General features: G+C 34.7%; 1 protein-coding gene across 1 annotated transcript in view; it reads left to right on the top strand.

Moving 5' to 3' along the window:
* Trhde (thyrotropin releasing hormone degrading enzyme) overlaps positions 1-21,084 on the top strand; it is a 389,580-nt gene that overhangs the window by 258,445 nt on the left and 110,051 nt on the right. The window contains exon 7 of the mRNA XM_076920240.1: positions 15,681-15,746. Within this exon, the coding sequence (XP_076776355.1) occupies positions 15,681-15,746 (66 nt within the window). The remainder of the gene's footprint in view (positions 1-15,680; positions 15,747-21,084) is intronic.

Below are 21,084 nucleotides of genomic sequence, written 5' to 3'. Positions count from 1 at the left end.
TTGTTGATATTTTGTATAGTTCTTTTTGTTTCGACTTGGTTGATTTCAGCCCTGAGTTTGACTATTTCCTGCCGTCTACTCCTCTTGGGTATACTAGCTTCTTTTTGTTCTAATGCTTTCAGGTTTGCTGTCAAGTTGTTGATGTATGCTCTTTCCACTTTCTTTTTGTGAGCACTTAGAGCTATGATTTTTCCTCTTAGTACTGCTTTCAATGAGTCCCACATGTTTTGATATGATGTGTCCTCATTTTCATTTAAATCTAAAAAGTCTTTAATTTCTTTCTTAATTTCTTCCTTGACCAAGTTATCATTGAGTAGAGCATTGTTCAGTTGCCAAGTGTATGTCGGTTTTCTGATGTTTTTGTCCATGTCAAAGACAAGTCTTAATCCATGGTGGTCTGATAAGGTGCTGGGGATTATTTCAATCTTTTTGTATCTGTTGAAGCCTGTTTTGTGACCAATTATATGGTCTATTTTCGAGAAGGTACCATGAGGTGCTGAGAAGAAGGTGTATTCTTTTGTTTTAGGATGAAATGTTCTATAGATGTCAGTTAAGTCCAATTGGTTCATAACTTCTGTTAGTTTCATTGTGTCTCGATTTAGTTTCTGTTTCCATGATCTGTCCATAGCTGAGAGTGGGGTGTTGAAATCTCCCACTATTATTGTGTAGGGTGCAATGTATGCTTTAAGTTTTAGTAAAGTGTCTTTTATGTATGTGGGTGCCCTTACATTTGGGGCATAGATGTTGAGAATTGCAAGTTCCTCTTGGTACATTTTTCCTTTCATGAATATGAAGTGTCCTTCTTTATCTTTTTTGATTACTTCTGGTTGAAAACTGATTTTATTTGATATTAGAATCGCTACTCCAGCTTGTTTCTTGGGACCATTTGCTTGGTAGATTGTTTTCCAACCTTTTACTCTGAGGTAGTGTCTGTCCTTTCCACAGAGGTGCGTTTCCTGAATGCAGCAAAATGTTGGGTCCTGTTTACGTATCCAGTCTGATAGTCTATGTCTTTTTACTGGAGAATTGAGTCCATTGATATTAAGAGATATTAAGGAAAAATGAGTGTTGTTTCCTGTTATTTTTGTTATTGGCAGTGGAGATATGTTTGTGTAGCTACCTTCTTTTACGGTTTTTGGAAGATTACTTTCCTGCTTTTTCCAGGTTGTAGTTTCCCTCCTTGTGATGGAGTTTTCCACCAATTATCCTTTGAAGTGCTGGGTTTGTGTTGAGATACTGTGTAAATTTGGATTTGTCATGGAATATTTTGGTTTCTCCATCAATAATGATTGACAGTTTTGCTGGGTATAGTAGTCTGGGCTGACATTTATGTTCTTTTAGGGTCTGTATGATATCAGTCCAGGATCTTCTGGCTTTTATGGTCTCTGGTGAGAAGTCTGGTGTAATTCTTATAGGTCTGCCTTTATATGTTACTTTGCCTTTTTCCCTTACTGCTTTTAGTATTTTTTCTTTGTTTTGTACATTTGATGTTTTCAAAATACACACTTTAATGAATAGATTATTCCAAGTTAGTTTTTTACTCTAACTTCTCTATAAATATCCAACTATAACTCCTTCTACTAGCATATTTGCTTAACATGCTATGTATTGTTGCTTGCATAATTTGTTCTTATGTTTTGTTCATCTAAATCCAATCCCATTACTTAAAGATAATGATGCATATTAGACAAAATTTAGGGTATTATTTCATATTTGAACTCATCTAAAACTCATTTATAATAATTATATTAAGCATTTAATTTGTGACATTTGTTAGCATGTGTCATGAGCATAGTTTTAAAATAGTTTTCATAGGAAGTTTAACATAACACATGTTTAGTTCATGAACATTTATTCTTTTGTATTTTTCTTAATGCTCTAAAATTTATATAAATTTCCAGTTATGATAGTTTACTCATAATAGGAAATAATTATTTCACAATAAATGAGGATAGTATTTGTTGGCTGATATTCAAAAGCACAAGTGATATTGACATCTTTGAAGATTTTTCTCAGTCTGTTGTATTGAAGCAATGAAGTTATGATTCAAAACAATTTAGTTTTTTTTAAAAGCAAAATGTGTGGCCTGAACTTCTGAAAACAAAATTGAGTCCCCTTTGTCTATTCAATCCTGATTTATTTTTAGAGCTTAGAAAAATGAAAATAAGTACTTTGGAAGGAGCATCACTTGTCCTATCCATAACTAGGAATACTGACACAACATACATCTCATCTGACTTTTAGACATGGATTCCACACAAGCATTTTACTGACAAACCTGTCTTCCTAGCTCCAATTAAATTTTTTTTAAAAGAAAAGGTAATATGTATTTTATCACTATTCTGTAACAATTGTTAATTCCTTCATATTTTAGTAATAAGCAATGCTATATTGACTGCTAAGTTGATTTTGTAATGTTTTTATTGACTCCTTGAGAAATTCATATTGTATGTTTTGAGCATATTCATTCTTCTTCTCCAACGTATCCCCTACCTTCCTACTCACTCAATATTATTTCTTCTTTTTCTCCACTCATCAAGTCAACTTTGTGTTAGCCAGCTATTCCTTGGTGTTGAACATTCTCTGCAGTGTAGTTATCACCAGGCATCACTGCATTGACTAACTTTCTCTATCCTAGCAGCAATCTAATTCTAAAAGCTCTTCAGCTAAGGATACAAGTGCATGCAAACCTTCCCTGCTCTATGCTAGAATTTTGTCTGGCTTGAGTTTTTCAGGTCACATGCATTCAGCCATAACCACTTTGAGTCATATATGTATCTACCTTATTGTGTATGGAAAATACTATTTCCTCAAAGTCAATTCCTCTGACTATTAAAATCTTTTCACTTACTCCTATACATAGATCCTTCAGCCTTGAGGAGAGGTGTGTGGTCAATGAATACCATACCTTGGACTGAGATTTCTGAAATCTCTTATTCTATTCGAATTGATCAGTTGTAGATCATTGTATCAATTAACATATACTACAAGAATAAGTTTCTCCGATGAGGGTATTAAGTTGACTTTTAAAGGAGACTATTCATATAATCATAATTATAGGAAGGTTTAACTACATCTATGGGTAATTAATTCTATTCAACATTTTTTTCTATATGGATAAGTTAATTTTAAATAAGAAAGAAACTGTAGAAAAAACACTGCTTGAAACAATTACAGATAAATCACAGAGGTTAAAGAGATAAGACACTTCTATAATAAGTAGAATTTATAATGAGACTGTAAGGTATATAGGTTGACAGTTTTTTCCCCAAATAAGTATATTTGTCATTTTAAAGTAAGAATCTTAAGACAAATTTAAGACACAGGAAAAGTTGAGTCAGATAGTCATTCCCTGAAAAACAAACAGTAAATAAAACATACTATTTTGTTATTTGTTATTAGTTAACAGTTACTAATGTATCAAACAAGTAAAGCAATACACCTGAAAGCCCTCATTCATTCCTTTCCTAAGCCACACCCCAGCTTTCCTAGAGATAATAGCTCAGATGCTGTAGATTACAATGATCTTCAAGGCCCATATATCAAGGGTGAGTTCCCAGGGTTCATATAGAAGGTAGCAGAAACTGAAGGTAAGGATAATGACTTCCCAGAAGGTCCCACCTACATCACAACAGTAGGGAATCATCTCCTTCCTTTTATCTCTGTTTTCTTTTCTCAGACATGAGGCAAGTGATTTTGCACTGACAAGAGCTTCTTGCAGTATGTGTGGTCTCCCAACAAACGACACTAACTACCAGTCATGAATTAGAGTCTCCATAACTGTGAGCTTAAATAGCTCTTCTCCTGTACAAGTTGATGCTTTGGGTATTTGTTACAAGAACAGAAATCAGTGATATCATTTCATCTACATCTTCATATTCATACCTGCCATAAAAGAAGAATAAAGGAAAATTTGTAAATGTCTTCATATTCGTGGATTTATATTTATACTTTTGCTTACTAGAAATAAAAAGCGCTGTTATAAATGACATATTTCTCACCACATTTATAAGGCCTGGTCAGGAGATGCTGGTGTGTAAGGCACAGCATATACATTTCCCAAGTTAATTTTTCAGGATGATAAGCAGTGGATACTTATGTTTTGCTTTCCTCGGTGTCTACAGTCCTTTATTCCTCATTATTTTCATATGACAGCTCTGTTACTTTCTTTTATGGAATAGTATAAGTAATAAAGGAGTCAGTGTCCTCCCTCCTCCTAAGCACCTATCCTGTCAAATCCTGGGTATCATCTCCATGGCTCTTCAGTGAATTGGATGAGTGTCTTTGCTATGATATGAGCATCTCTTCGTGATATCCCAGACCCTTTCTGCTGTCTGCTTGAGTAGTACTGCCCCTCTTATGAGTCTTCCAGATTACAATATTTTCATCACACTAAGAAGGTTCCTTGGCTCACATTTCCCCAACATTATGATCTTTTAGGGAAAAAACCATAATTATTGAACAGTTCCCTTCCCTTTAAGCTCACTGTGATCATTTATTGTAACCCGCTGACCAATTTTCTTCTAAGTCAAAAATCAATTCCACATTGAAAACTATTATTAGTCTTTATCCCAGTTGACTCACTGTCTGAAGCATATTTTATAGCAATGGATATTCTCCCCACAGACACTATTTTGGATTGTTACTCATTCACTGGCCATTTTCCACTCTTTTTCTCATTATGAATTAGCCTGCTTTTTATATCCTCTTATTATTGAGAAACACAGGGCTTTTTTTTTTTCCAGGTTATATGTGCCTTCTCTATTTGTACTCACTCCACGTGCCAGTAGTCTGGTCTATCTCACTCCAAACTTTCTCTGAAATTCTACATTTCAAATCTCAGCATTATGTACACAGAACTCTTCTTTGTTAGAAAGCTATGCTAAAAATACCACTGTGTTCTTTCCCGATTATCTTATCCTGCAAACAACCCGAAGTCCACACTGCTGATAGAGTCACCTCACCCAGCTGTCTTAGTCTTTACATCAATTACTGGCTGTCTGCATCATTCTACTAAGCTGTTTATTAACTACTCTTTAATACAAAATATGGCTTGTAGTCTACATTAATTTTAAGCTTTGCAGGCATATAATAATGAGCAATATTCCAAACAAAAATAATCTGTAAGTTTACCATGGCGTGCCCTTTTCTGGAGGGAAATTGCTACTTGTATACATGATACCTTACGAACATACATACAGGGAACCATATTCTAAGTTATCACAGCTGTTGAGTATTTTCTTTATTCCAGATGCTTCTCTGGCTTATAGCTGTACACTGTCTTATTATTTTAATTTATATTTTCTTATTCACCATATTCTCCTTATGGTTTTAGTATTTCTTGAGTTTCCAGTTTATATATTTCCCAATTTTCCAGTAATTTCTTGTATTTTTAATCTTTTTACTTATCATTTTAATCAATAAAGAGGAATTTTTTTAATTTTTTAAAGCTAGTTGTTAGCTAGTAAGACTAATAAATAGCTTTTTGTGTCTTTAACATACAGATTTTTAAATTTAGGGTTGGTTTGTCTATTTTCTTTTTAGACTTTATACTTTTGTTTTTAATGTAATTTGTTATGACCAAATTATAAAGCAATTCTCTTATATTTTCTTCTAATATTTTTAAATTTTCTATTCTTTATTTTGATGTCTTTTATGATCAATTCATTTTTATATTTGTTACTGTTTCTTCTATGATATCAAATTTATTTTAAGTTTTGATTGGATAATCAATTTTTTTATTTTATTTTTTATTGCATTCCCTACTGTTTTTCCACTGGTCCTTTAAGAAGAAATATTATCATTTAGCTGCTGGTGACATCATTATCAGGTCCCTTCATAGTCATTATCCCGACTTATTTGTCTGTGTGTTTACCCTGTTCTAACACTGCTTGTTGGCCACTAAACACTATAAATTCAGAGGTGTGTCATACGATGTGAAAGTTATTCACATCTCTGTTTTAAATCTTGTTAGTTCATCACGGTGAATTTTTAAATAAAAAATAACTGAAAAATATTTGAAGAAAGTATGATGATTTTGAAATATTTGATGTTTGGAATGATTCTATCCTTATGATAAATGCTATTATTCATCCTTAGTGCTGTGTGTTTGCTGAAGTTATATTACTTTACGAATGCTAAAAGTCTTTAAAATTCTCATTATTGCTTTTGCCTTTATTTTATTTGTTTGTATCTTCTTTGAGAACAGGATCGTATGAGTTAATTCCTTTGGCCAGTTTTTAATGATACATGTGCATTTTAGATTTTTATTTATTGATCTTATGTTGGGCAGCATTGTTGCATTATTGCATAGATTTTCAAGATTAATTCTAGGGATTGTTTTAAGTTTCTACAAGAACTTTCACAGTATTTCTGAATAATGTTAACTTGTTGCTTTGTTTCTTATTTCCATTTCTTTTGCTAGTTCATTTGCTTCATTGTATGTTTAAATATAATTACCAGTAGGATGCATCCATGCCTTATATCCATGTTCACAGAGAATTAATGTAATATCCCACCACTGACTGTAATTTTGAAGGATGTCCTAAACCATATTAATGGTTTTGTCTTACTTCCTAGTTGATTAAGATATGCAATAATTTTTGAAATATTTGAATAACTTTGTAAAATGTCCTTCCTACACATTGAAGGTTAAATTATTTGTCTTCTGTAAAGCATTAATGTAATGCATTTATAGTGTATGTTGTAGACTCTCATTCTTTGTATTTCCAGATTTCTATATATATCAAGGTGTAATATACTGATTAAATTATGCTTATATTAATATATTATATAACATATGTCATGTATACAATATTTTATATGCATATTATATAAGTGGTATTTCCAGAAACTTTCTACCCAAATATGTGCATACATTTGCATTTATTTTCATAGATTCACATAAGAGTTTCTCAGCATCATCTAAATGTAGGAAGTTTGCAGTCCTTTTATAGCTAATTTGTTGTACTTTTTCTAGAACAAAATGACATATTATAAAATTCACTTAAAACTTTTCATGCAGGTAAAACTTGTTTTGGATTGTGTGCATTCAGGATTTATGATATTTTTAAACCTCTTGTAGCCTTTTTTTGGCTTTTTGATCATTTTTTAAATGTTTAAATGTTAAAAATATAATAAATCCTTTTTATCACAATTTTCATACATAATATGAGAATTTTTAGAAATCATATTAGCTGTAATTTTTCTGGCATGATTTTTTCTGATTTCTGGCTTTTGTCATTTTTTAAATCTAGAATTTTACTTTCTTATTTTTCTTTATTTATATATTCTTATGTTCCATTTTGACCTTGCAACTATTTCTTTGAGTCCTATTGTGTTAACATTTGTTCTTCATTTTATCCATGTCTATTTATCTCTATAGAAAATAATGTTCTTTTGTACTATGAGGTTACTCATGATACATAAGTGCTATAGTTTGTGTACTTGAAAGTTTCTTCCTCCACCTCTTCTTCTTCCTCCTCCTCCTATTCTTCTTCTTCTTCCCCCTCCCCCTCCTCTTTCTCCCCTCCTCCTGCTCCTTATCCTTTTCTCCTTTCCCTTCTCTTTCTCCTTCTCCTTCTTCTTCCTCCCCCTTCCCCTCCTTTTCCTGCTCTTTCTTCTTTCCTCCTCCTCCTCCTCCTCCTCCTCCTCCTCCTCCTCCTCCTCCTCCTCCTCCTCCTCCTCCTCCTCCTCCTCCTCCTCCTCCTCCTCCTTCTTCTTCTTCTTCTTCTTCTTCTTCTTCTTCTTCTTCTTCTTCTTCTTTTTGCATCCCCCCTCTCTCTCTGAGTAGTCCTGGATGCCCTGGAACTTACTATGTAGATCAGGCTGGCCTTGAACTCCGAAATATACTTTCCTCTGCTGCTTAAGTGCTGAAATTAAAGATTGTGCCACCATGCTCCCCAAAGGATTCTTATTTTCTTGTGTCTGGACATGTGGTCTTTTCCTTGGATATAGGGCTCCTAGTGGCTTTGTTGTCTTTCTTGATTAGCTTTGCTTGTGTATTGCCAATTTTTGTGGTCCCAGTGAAGAATATACGGTGCATTTCATGGCATGAGAGACTTTGTGAGTGTAATGGCTCCATTGTCATAAGCTGGACTGCAGAGTTGAGATTAACAAAGAGTTGGTAGATACCTCTTCTAGTTATGATTTGTGAGTTATGACTTCAGAAGAGAGAAAAACATTAAGAGTTAACATAGCCATGAAAAGCTTCTTATCATAATATTAATTTTTGCATGTTTTTAAAAGCATATGGGAGCCAAGAGCCTGTGAGATGGGTGAGCAGTCTAAAGCAGTTTACCTCTGAAACACAGTGTGCTGTGTTAGATCCCTGGAGCCCATGTCAAAGTGGATGGATAGAACCAACTCCACAAAATAGCCTTGTGACCTTCACATGCACACAGTGGCTCAACCTCATCCATAATTATAATAAAATTTAATTTTTAAAAAAGAATGTGCAGGAATCTTTCCTCTTAGAGTAAATATGAAATGATGTAAGCATATAATACAAGGTCACATGAGAAAATGAGTTTAAGTAGATAAGAAGCTGACTATTTGGTCTATGGGGAGATAGTAAGTACTGAATATCACTATTATGGTCCTGATTATGACCCTAGGATTGGTGGTCAGAAGCAAAGATTTCAGAATCTATGAAACTGACATGATCACAGTTCAATAAAACTGCTTTGGAAGCTTGTTATATGGCAAATGCTGTTCTGTTTTATGAGTAATTTTAATAAGTTGTCAAAAATGCAGGTAGACTTTCTTCTTATTCTCAGTTGAAATAATCCAGTTGTCATCATCATTACGACCACCTCTTAAGCCTAATGGTAGATATTTAAATCATCTAACAAGCTTGACTTGACAGGAGAACTAGAGCACTTAGCAGACATTAGGCTTCTGAAGTAATTATTAAAATTAGTCTGATGTGGCCCACAGGATGGATTTGTGACGGCGAGAATGCATCTGGGGCTGTCATTAAGGGGCCATGAAATAATTCAGCTGAACAGAAGTAAAGGCTTGGCCTCAGGAAGTAATAAATCAATAAGAACTCTGAGGTTCTAAGCGTGGGTGATAGAGCAATTGGGCATTAATTTTGTTCTCATGATTAGAATTAATTTTATTTCATCCTCTGTCTACACTTGTCCACTTTCTTTTTAATTATTTTTTGAGATGATAATATAATTACAGGGAACTAAGGAATGCCCAGGAGCAGGAGAAATAGTTTTCCCTAGGTAGATTCACACCTAGGTTATCCAATACCAAAAAATTGATAGGTTATCATCTCAAAAAATTTTATATATGTATATATATATATACATATATATATGTATATATATATATACATATATATGGTGTGTGTGATATTTACAGACTGAGCAGCTTGTATTTATGTATTGATGTATACACAAACATATGTATGTAACAAAGTTAGTGAAGAGGCCAAGAACTTGAACAAGAACAAGGAGGGGGCCATGTGGGGAATTTGATCAATTTGTAAGTCAGGGATATTTAAGATTAGCCATTTTCTTTCTCCATCTCATTTTTCCCATGTTAAAAATGGCTCATATTATCTTTAAAAAGAGAAAGCATGTTTTTGTAAAAATTATACTTCTTTCAGACCTAAAACATTATTTATTAACAAATTGTGTCAGAACGTTGTTGTACTCTCTCTACGTGTGTCCATGTTTAATGAAGAGGCATCTTTCTGAAAGTTACATTTTCACTTTGATTTTGAAATCAACATAATAACCCTTTCAACAACATGGAATCCAATGGGGATTCTCAGTGCATAGGTTTCTTTGCTTTGGAAAGCACTAAAATTAAAATCAACTTCGTGGGTAGAAGCTAGTCCAGAGAAGAGTTGTAGTAATGACTGTGCCCACAGATATTGAAATAGTGAACAAATGATCTAGTACCTTTCCTCAGTCACTCCAATCTGCACAGAGATGTGGGGTTACTCACATCCTTTCCTCTTAATGGTGGAATGAATCATAAAATGTATGCATTGGTGTAGAAGGTTTACTAGCCAGAGATTTGTACAAGACTTGAGAAGAAACTTCCCATTTTCTTTATGTTATTGTTAGTAAAGCAGAATGATTGTTAGCTGTTGTCTGTGACATATCAAGAGTAGGTAATATTTGTGAGGATCTACATACTGCCACTTGCCCTCCTGAATCAATTCTGATCTTCTATAGGATAGATACCATGGTACCTAGAAGATTCCTGGTCAAGAGAACTTGAGGAATTTGAGAGATACATTTCAGGGAACACCCCAAGCAAGGGGAGGGTTTTGGAAGAATCCCTGGAATGAGAGAACTCAAGTTTATAGCCTCTTATAGGAAATAGCACCCAGACTACAGGTGTCCTCTAACCAGATTCTCAGTGGAGGACCACCTTATCTCACTGGAATAGGCTCCATGTGGTGACAGTTTTACTCAGTCATTGACTTGGACTGTGGCTTTCATGAAGCAGAATAGAGAAACATCAGGCCATCTGAGCAGTGTGTTTTCATATGCTTTCCATCTTTGTAGCCTTTGGTTTTAACTGAGCATGTGCTAAAGCAGCTTGGCATGTCTTCATTCATAAACGTGCCCCCTTCTTCCACGTCCTCCCTGTGTTCCACTTCATTTCCATCCTGAGGATATCAGAAAGTCACTTCACATTTTATTGCATCAATTTCCCTGCATCCTCTGCTGTAACCTTGATGCCAATTCTCAACTGAACAATTCTAACAGTGTTGTTTTTTTTCCAGGTTCTTATTTTGTACATTGTTTTTGAAAGAGTCTAGGTTCTATCTTGATTGCGAATCATGAGACAGTAACCCGTATCAGTTAAATGATTTGGAGTTAGCTCTAAGTGAGATTCTAATCATGGCTCTTCTACTCATGTTAGGTCCATGTCAGCAAGTTACTCAATGTTTTAAGTCTTAAACTTTTGATTAGACAAAATACTGGTATCTTCTTTGTTATAGCATGCCTATATCGCAGCATAGTTTTTTAATGCATCTTACATTTTTAGTGATTTCTACTAATACAGGACTTTTCTACAGGTCCACGGGGTTTACCCCTTCCTACTCACTGTCAGGATCATATAATCTAAAGACTGCCTTTGCAGTGTTGAACACAGACAGACCTTTGCTTCTCTGAGAACCACTTATATGCCAAGAAGTGTTTTTGGTGGTGAGTCCACTGTGGTGAGACCTTGCACAGCCTCAGTCTATTTCCCTCTGTCAATTTCCATCTATGCTTTAATTTCTCAAATGTCTTAGTGACCTCTTCCTCCCCTTTTCCCCGTTCAGTTTGCCTTAGAAAAGCTTTGTACATCTTTCCAAGACTAACTGATTTTCTTCTTCTTTTTTTTTCCTGGAAGTTTGTTCTAATGTTCATGCCTTGATCTGCGTGTTTCTAGTGAGTGTCCCTACTGAATCATTCTTTCTTGAAACAATATATTCTCTTAAGAGAGAGAGAGAGAGAGAGAGAGAGAGAGAGAGAGAGAGAGATTTATACCTACAGGCTATTTATATAATTCTTTCTTAATTACAGCTAACCCCATTCCTATTAGATGTTGCTTTTCTTGAACTTGGAAGCATAAATCTCAGCCATGGCTTCTGTGACTCTGTGTATGCCCAGGCTTCCTCCAGCTGTTTGTCACACAGAAGCACTGCCCTATGCTTTTAGTTTAATTTTACATAAATACACACTTCTTGAGTGCTTATCCCGAGCAGTACAGAAAAGACCACACAATCTGTAGAAGCCCTGGAGATTCCATTTTCTGTTTTCTGTTGCTCTCCCTGAGACAGCAGCACATTTCTCTGGCGTTCTGAATTACTTCTGCCACATCCTCTCCAGTAACTGATATCTTTGTTACACTTCCTTTCCAGTCTTCTGCTTCTCGACCTATTTTTAAAACTTCACTTTTCCCAAGAAATTTTGCCTGTATAACTAATTTCTTCTAGTGTATATATTTATGCACATCTTCTATTATTGTCATCGTACTTAGACTAAAATTAAAACTCACCTAATTACTTTTGTTAAACCATCTTTTTGCCACTCCTTCCTCTTGCTTGTTTCAGGTTATCTTGCCTTACCTGGGCTATCACACGTCAGCCGCCCACCTTACAAATGCTTTAGCTTTGCAACTCAGAGCTCTAAAAACTGCTTCATAGTTACTTTCCACACAGTCTCCCAATTGATGGCTTCATGATTTCAAATCTGTATGATCTTCCATACTTCAGGCTTCTCACCCCTCATCTGCCTGACTACGCTAATACATCGTGAAGACGCTGCCTGAGTATGTCCACCTTTCCATGTATAACACAAATGTCATTCTTTAGGCTTTTCACCCCTCCAGGCATGAGATACATTTAGATCATCTCCATTTATATTCTGTGGGATATTGAATATACTACCAACTTACTAAACATCTTTTAAGCAAAATACCTGAGTTTGACAGTTTAGCTTCTTTTAAAACATAATTATATGTTGCGAAAATGTACCAGGGAAACAATAATGGCTATATCTTTGCTGAATAGCTAGTATTTAAGAATACAAACTGTCTGCCATGTGTGCAGACAGTTTCTGTCTTTGTCAACCAACACTGAATTAAGGTAGCCTATCTTAGCCAACAGCAGAAGATTGTGCCAAACCTGAGGAGAGGAAGTTCTTTCTCTGGTCGTATTTATGGTCTTTGAAATCATTAAGTACTCAGATTATTTCAAGATAAACCAAATGAATAGGAGATAAGACAAGAAAAATGAGTAAAGGATAATTGAGTTTCCAAGCTCCCTATTGTAACATTGTTCATCATATCCTAAACAATTCTGTCACTTACCACAGTATCTCTCCTGGCCTTTGTTTTATAAACTCATGATGACTTTTCCTTTCCAGAAAGTGTCTGAAGGTGCGTGCATAAATGTCCAATTTGTTTTCTTGAGGCTGAAATTTTCAATTGCAAGTGAATATAAGTTACTACTTTATAAGTGAGGGTGGCTTGATGGATAAATATTTTGAAGATTCAGAGAAATGTTTCTCAGTGCTTTCTTTAAAACAAAATTATATGTGAAGATTTGTCGGTGCTATAAGATATGGCCTTTGTTTTTGCTGTGCATAGTAGGTATCAAACCCTCTGATGTGCCGTGCATAGTAGGTGTCAAACCCACTGATTAAACATCAGTTGGTTGACCCCCCCTGTAACCAGCTTACAGACATCTATAAAACAGGGATTAAAAATTAGCATTCACAAGAAAAGGTCAGTTAAGTATTGAAGTATGTAGATTGCTTCAGGCAACATCAAACTATTGAAGCAAGATGTTTTCTGAAATGTAATTGAGTTATAGAAAATAACAATAACGAAGGGTTCAGTGTTATTGACTTTTGAATATTGACTATATTTCTAAATTTTATTTCTCAGCAACCTGCCCTAGCCAAGACAGGAAAAGCAGGTCTATTCTTTATGATTACAAAGTACTCTTTTGTCATTAGTCCATGCTGAACGAATAGTTTTTATAGCTTGACAAGGGACAAAGTCATCATTACCTGGAGGGAATTGGTTAAATCATCTGAAGATGGCTCTTCTGCTCTGAAGGGAAGTTGGAGCTGACTGCCTGAGAGTCTCTCACTCCCCAGGTGGCAAGGGTTAGTGTTGTTGAAGAACTGACAGATTTTACCCTCAGGGTGGGTAGACTAGATTGGAAAATACATAGGAGAACTTGTCAAGGAAATTCAGGGAACAGAGCTGATGCGTTCTAAAGGGGATTCTTACCAGTTCCCTAGATTGAATCACAAGTGTGCAGAAGACAAAGAGCAAGAAGTAAAAATTATATGTATATGTATATGTATATGTATATGTATATGTATATGTATATGTATATGTATATGTATATGTATATGTATATGTATATGTATATGTATATATATGATTAGAAGATGTGAAAGGGAAAATATCTGGAGGGACATAAAATTTTATGATTTGTCAGCTCATTATTTGTTGCGATGACAATAATATTCTCATTTGAGGAATAAGTTCTTGTGGGGGGATAGAGATTTTTTTTTTTAAATAAAACCAGTGCTTTAAGGGTGATTGACTAATGGAGTGAGAACATTATATTGCATCAAAGTTTCAAGATTACAGGGAAAAGTTTTAGTGTCAAACAGTGAAAAATAACTGTTGTGACACCGAACTGACTAGGCACAGGTTGGATGGATGTTGCAGGGTTCTTTCTAGGAAAAGAATACTCTGGGTAAATGTGTGCAGACATCATAGCAAATCTTATCAGTATATACAACTACGGTGAAACAATAAAAATTTAAAAGACAAACTTTGGAGAAAGGATTGGCTGCAGCATGTGCATTTGTAAGGATGATGGGGGGTATGAAGCTGCAAAGGAATTTTTACTAAAACTACACTGTCATTTATACTTATTCATTAACTGCTTGACAACCCTTGGGCAGCTCAGTATTTATACTTTGCTTACAGATTTGTGATCATCCCGGCTTACCCATCATTACTGTGATTGCTTCAAATTGATCACTTCTATACATTTTGTACTGATAGTATGCTATATTATATTCTAATGGTAGTTCTCAATTCTAACTTAGTATATTATTCTATTAATCACAACATTTATATTAAACACATATGCTTGCTTGTGTAACAGTACATATAACTACATTCAAAAATGCATAGATATGACACAAAAAATGAGCCAACATGAAATAACATTGATGGTTCACACTATCTTTCAGAACTTTTTTTTACCTGCTTTACACACACACACACACACACACACACACACACACACACACACACACACATCTGTATATATACATTAGTTTTAACATATATTCTTTATACATATATGCATACCTAAATATGTGGGTATATAAATAGATGTGTAAAGGTTTTTATAAATGTTATATGTATGAGAATATATATTATTTTATGTAGAATACATAGTATATATGGAACATATATATATTATGTACATACACATAACATATATATAGTATATATATTCACACACACATATATATATATTCACACACATACACATATACTAATTACTTAAGCTTAAAAAATCTTACCTATTATGATTGTTAGTAACTATATGTTGCAGAAGAAGAAAATAAGAGGAAAGAATGCTAGTCATTTTTCCAAGTAAAAAATGTTAAAAACATGAGAGAGACATAGTTTGGGCACAGAAAACCTGACTGCTTCACCCTCCTTTCCTCAGTTCCCTCATAAAGTATTCCCACCTGGGTTAGGAGTTCAGTAAGCAACTATGGCACTCTCAAATTATGGTTTCATACAAATGTTACTTAATCCGGGTGTGCTTACTTTACCAGGTCATGGGCTTCTGTGTAAAAGCTGTGCTTAATTGACATTGTCATATACAATGTTCTCAGAAGTAACAGTTACTTGTAATTACATACAGCTCTCTGAGATAGTCTGTCTGAGATATTTTCATCTCCAGGTAGAAGGTTTTGAGTCACAAAATAGTTACATGGCCCAAAGGTGACATTTTTCAACCCCCAAGTGAGATATCTTCTTGTGGTTTTCTCCTTGAATGTTTTCAAAATAGAAGAGAGTGAGTGAAGTGAGATGTTCTTGATTGACATGTGGCACTGTTAGAATCACACTTGTTGGTTGACATTATTTTCTTCTTAATACTTTCCCCACAGGGTGCTGCTTTAATTAGAATGCTGGCTAATTTTATGGGACATTCAGTTTTCCAGAGGGGATTGCAAGTAAGTAACATGCTTTCTATGGGCTCTACCTTTTCCTTGCCATTGCATTTATGTTATGGATATTTCCCTCTTTGGGAAATTACTACTCTGATGGAGAAATTTGAGATGTGTAAGACAGGCTCTGTCCTTCAGTATAACAAAAATAAAATGTCATGGAATACTCAGTGTACTATCTGTTTAAACTCAAACTAGTATACAACTTAGAAGTGCTTAATTGTTATTTACAAACTGGACTAATTTTTTACACATGTCAGATCCTGAAAAATTTACATAAGAGCTTTTTTTAAACCTGCTATTATTTTTTGCCTTTGACAGGTTTAATTAATATGAAAATAAATTGTTAGCTTTACTGAAATTACATAATTGAGAAAATTTGGATCCTCCTTTTCAGTTATATACTATTTATGGTGTTGATTTTCTACTGTTATACACAGTTGCAACTTTCCCCATGAAAATGAGATACTTTTATTTGAAAGTAAAGTGAATCATTTTTTTTAAACAAGAAGATAATAATGTGCCTTTTGTTTAGTTGATATTTCTTAGAACCCTGTTCATTTCTAATGATAGGGAAAAAGGTAGTGGATTCTGGACCCAGGTGGGAGGGAAGATGGGGTGGAGACGGGAGGAGTTTTGAATATAAAACTGAAATCATGATATATTGTATGAGAAAAGACTCTCTATTTTCAACAAAATCGCAAAAATTCCCCAAAAGACTGTTATATTTACCACATTTAGGGTAAGAAGTGTGACGTTTAAGAATGAATTTGTAGAAATGCAAATTATTAAAAATTAAGAGCAGATATAATTATAGAGAACTGGAGCTTTAATTTTGTTGAATCTGCCAGAGTAAATCACACTTCCAGTCACTGTGATTGATGAATTATTTATGAAGCATTCTGCTACTTAGAAGTGTCCTTTAAAGTAAATTGATGTTCACCTGAAATACAATTACGCCAAGGCAGAGAGAGCAATCAATCTTATCTGTTCTTAGTAAGCTTTTCATTTTGAAATTTAAATAAACTACAACTGGGATCAGGTCATACTTTTGTAGTATCCTTCTGTCTTTATGCAATATAAGCTGAGAGATAAAATACAAAGACAAGAGTTAAGTTTGATACGACAAACTATATGTTGACTGCAACAAATTAAAGAGAGCATATGAATTTGTTGAAGAATAATTTTCCTCATAGGCTACTTTTGCAGATTAGTTTTAGCAGGCATTGAAATTTACTTTAATCAAGACTTTTCATTACAGATGCCTTTAGAATGTTTGAGTCCATTGATCATATTTGCTGAGAGATGAAGGCTCTATTTGCCGAGTGCTTGAAGGCTACATTCTGATCACATAGCTGAGATTTTTTTTTTTTTTTTTTTTTTTTTTGGCTTCTCTTCAAGAAGTACCCTCCATGAATATCAACTATCTGGAGGAATGTCCTTTCCTACCCCCACTGCTTTGTTTCCCCAAACCTAAATTCCAACATGATCATTTCAGAAAATATTAAAGTCTTCACAAGGGCAATGTAAATTGAATTTGATTTCCTGGTGGCAAGCTGATATGAAATCATTTCCTGTGTAAAATTTTTATTATTTGTCTTTTAACTATGTGCGTGCCTTTGCTCATCAGATTGAGTGACTATAGTCAAGTTATTTCGACACAGCATTGCAAAATTTTTCCGTATCCTGTAGTATTTTCTATGGTATGTAAAATATACTATTTTGAGTATCGTTCATATCCTATTCCACTGACTCAGCCTTGTCAGTTTTATGTAAAATTGCTTTAAATAAATCCATTAAAATATAATTTCATGTGAAGCTAGTGCTAACGTGCAGTGTTCTGTTCCAATACTTGATTTGGTTAATTTTCAAGTGAGGGACTATGTTTGTCAACACTGCGTTTCGTTTGCCTTGTGTTGTCTCATTGATCATGTAGATCTGTATCCCTCAGTACTTGGCTTGCAGCTTCCTCTCTAGTTATCACTCAAACTGATTTAGTGTCTCATCAGCAGTTTGGATTAGTTTACAGGAGATCCTTCTGTCTGGGTGATAAATTATCATCTCTTGTACATGAAGATGTATGGAGTACATTTTGGAAATGACCTCCTGAACAGACACTTCGTGTCATGGTGCTGAGTGGCTGGAGAGTTCATATTAATAAGCTTGCCATTCACAAGGCTCTGGGGAGCCTTACTTTATGATGTTATTGAGAGGGCTACTCTGGGATGTCAGCATTTACCTCTGAGGAAAATCTATTAATTGTTTTTACATTAACCACGGGCATTTCTGTGTTGTCAAATGAAAATTTATTATTTTCAAATATCCTAGGCTTATAGTTGCTGGCTTGAAAAAACCCAAAATGCAAATGAGGTGTGGTTTAGTGTTCTAGTCTTCCTGCTTTCCCCATTCCTCTTTCACTCTTCTTGCTTTACCTTTTCATCCCCTTGAGAACTTAAATGACACTCCCCTGTTGTACTTAAAACAGTGTAATGACAGCTGCTTCTTCTTTATATCTAACAAAGTGTGTGTTCAGCTGATACTTTTTGGACCTGTATAGCTATCCTAAGCTCCTTTTAGAAACAAGGCAAACATGATTTTCAAATACATTATGCATTCATTTATCTTGTAGATGTCTGGGACCATTTATATATTCAATATTTTTTAGAAAATATCTGACTAGAGAATAAATAATATTTTATATATTACACAGGAATCTAAGTGTCAATATGAATTTTAAATTCAAAACTAATATATCTCTCAGAAGGCAGGTTTTCGAAAATTTTTTTTGTTTCTATTTGTTATATAACACAGAGATAAGCTATAAGAAACCAAGGAGAAAATCCACAATTGGGTAATAATGTCTGGTTTAAAAGTAGTTCCTGATTTTTGTATATCTTATTAGTTCTGAGTACAGTTTCATGTTTAATTGCTTCACTTTTTCATGTTCTTTAAAAAAAATCTTAAACGTCTTATAAATAAGTTATACTCATAAGTTAAAATTAGTTCACAATTTTGCTAATACGTCAGCTTTAAACTTTATGTTTAAATTGAAAGTAGAACTTGCACAATGAACCGAGTTTAAACTTTTCTGTTGTTGGTTATACATACCATTCATAAATAATATATTTCAAAACACAGCAGTGACTATATTTCTGCAAGCTCTACATATCTACTGTTATATATAATCCATTACACAAAATGATAACAGGCGAATTTTGTGGGAAGCTTGAGGCAATAGTATAAGTAGGGAGAAATAATTCTCATTTCTCTTTCTAATTAATGCTGAGCCTCTACGAGCCATGGGTTCTCTTCTGGCTTGTAACCTATTCTCATGAAATGCAAAACTAAAATTTCCATCTTTTATAGTTTCTAAAAATAAGATTTATTTAGTGCAGTTGATCATTGAGGCAACTGGTATTTGATATTTTTAATTAAGGGCGGATATTTTAATGTGATGGAGACACAGCTTAAACTGCCTGCGTAAGAGTGACTTTCTGTTCTTGAACTTCCTGGTAGCCTTCTGGACATTAGACGGGGTGGACTTTAATGCACATGGCAATGCATCTTTATCAAACCAGATGAGCATCCATTGCATCTCTTGTTAATGATGTGCTTTGGTTTTCTGGTATGAAAATCAAGTTATGTTGCCTTGGGGTTAGAGCTACATATTTATTTACTGCCTGTCTCTCTACACTTAAGAATTTTCTAATTAATCTAGGGTTATCCTCCATGATACTTGCTAAGGACTTGAAAAAAAATTTTTTTTTGGTTTTCATGGCATATGTTACGCTTTTTCTTTTTGATATTTTTATATTTTATTTGTTTTAATTTCAAATGTTATCTCCTTTCCGGTTTCCCCTCCACAACCCCCCTATCCCATGCACCTCCTTCTGCTTCTATGAGGGTGCTCCCCCACCTACCAACCCACTCCCACCTCACCACCCTGGCATTCCCCTACACTGGGGCATTGAGCCTTCACAGGACCAAAGACCTCTCCTCCCATTGATGCCAGGTAAGGCCATCCTCTGCTACATATGCAGCTGGAGCCATGGGTCCCTCTATGTGTACATTTTGGTCAGTGGTTTAGTCCTTGGGAACTCTTGCAGGGGGGGGGAGTCTGGTTGATTGATATTGTTGTTGTTCCTATGGGGTGGGTAACCCCTTCAGCTCCTTCAGTACTTTCTCTAACTCCTCCATTTGGAACTCTGTGCTCAGTCCAATGGTTGGCTGTGAGCATCTGCATCTGTATTTGTCAAGCTCTGGCAAAGCCTCTCAGGAGACAGCCATATCAGGCTCCTGTCAGCAAGCACTCCTTGGCATCCACAATAGTGTCTGGCTTTGATATGGGATGGATCCCCAGGTGAGGCAGTCTCTGGATGGCCTTTCCTACAGTCTCTGCTCCACACTTTGTCCTCAGATTTCTTTCAGACAGGAGCAATTGGAGTCTCTTCATAAAACTAAACATATGTACAGATAGCTTACCAGAAAAGCAGTGCTCACCTCCTACTGTCTTGTTGATAGTGCGTGCATTTTCATTTGCCAGGGAGCTGATCATTCAATACATAAGCATTAATTTTTAACCACAAGTAGAAATGCTTATGGTGATAACATACACTAGATTGTTTCATTATTATCTACATTTTTAAACCTTAGTTTTGCAGTTTAGGTTCAGTTCCTATAGCCTGAAGCCCTATTCCACTTGTGTAATATAGGATTACCTTAAAAATAACATATGTTGGTAGTACTGTGTGCAGACAGAATCTCTGTGAAATTATTTGGAGCCTCCATGTTTCTCTGTTACTTGTTTAAATAAACCCAAATTCATTTTTCTCTTTTAAATCTATTTGTCTGAAAATAAAGTTACAAATATGCAGTCTTTAAGGAACATTGATTGGTCCAGGAGCTATTAAAATAATTAAAACACAGTACGATTGCTTTTTCTTTTAAAACCAGGCAATATCACCATAACAATCTGAAACTGGCAGTATCATTCTTCCTGTTTTTATGAGTCGACATCAGGAAGTTAAAAATATTTTTAAAAATATATTGTTAAGCTTGATACAAACTCAAACCCTAAAATTCCCATCAGAGAGTGAGTCATCTTCCTGCTTAGCCAGTGAGAATAAGCCAATAACTTCTAAAATATGTTTGAATGGAGAAAGATTTCTCTTAATTAGTATTTAACTGCTCTTTTCCATAAGGTAACCTATAACAACATGTTTGGCTCCAATTATCAGGGTGGAAATTGCTTATGCAAATCAATGTAAGCAATGAGGTGTGGATAAAAGCAAAAAGGAAATATCATTATTATTGGTCTGTGCTCATAAAATTCTGATAGCCTGAG

This window comes from Arvicanthis niloticus, chromosome 22 (assembly GCF_011762505.2).
Source record: "Arvicanthis niloticus isolate mArvNil1 chromosome 22, mArvNil1.pat.X, whole genome shotgun sequence".
NCBI classification, from domain to species: Eukaryota; Metazoa; Chordata; class Mammalia; order Rodentia; family Muridae; genus Arvicanthis; species Arvicanthis niloticus.
This window is presented reverse-complemented; position numbering and strand designations above follow the sequence as displayed.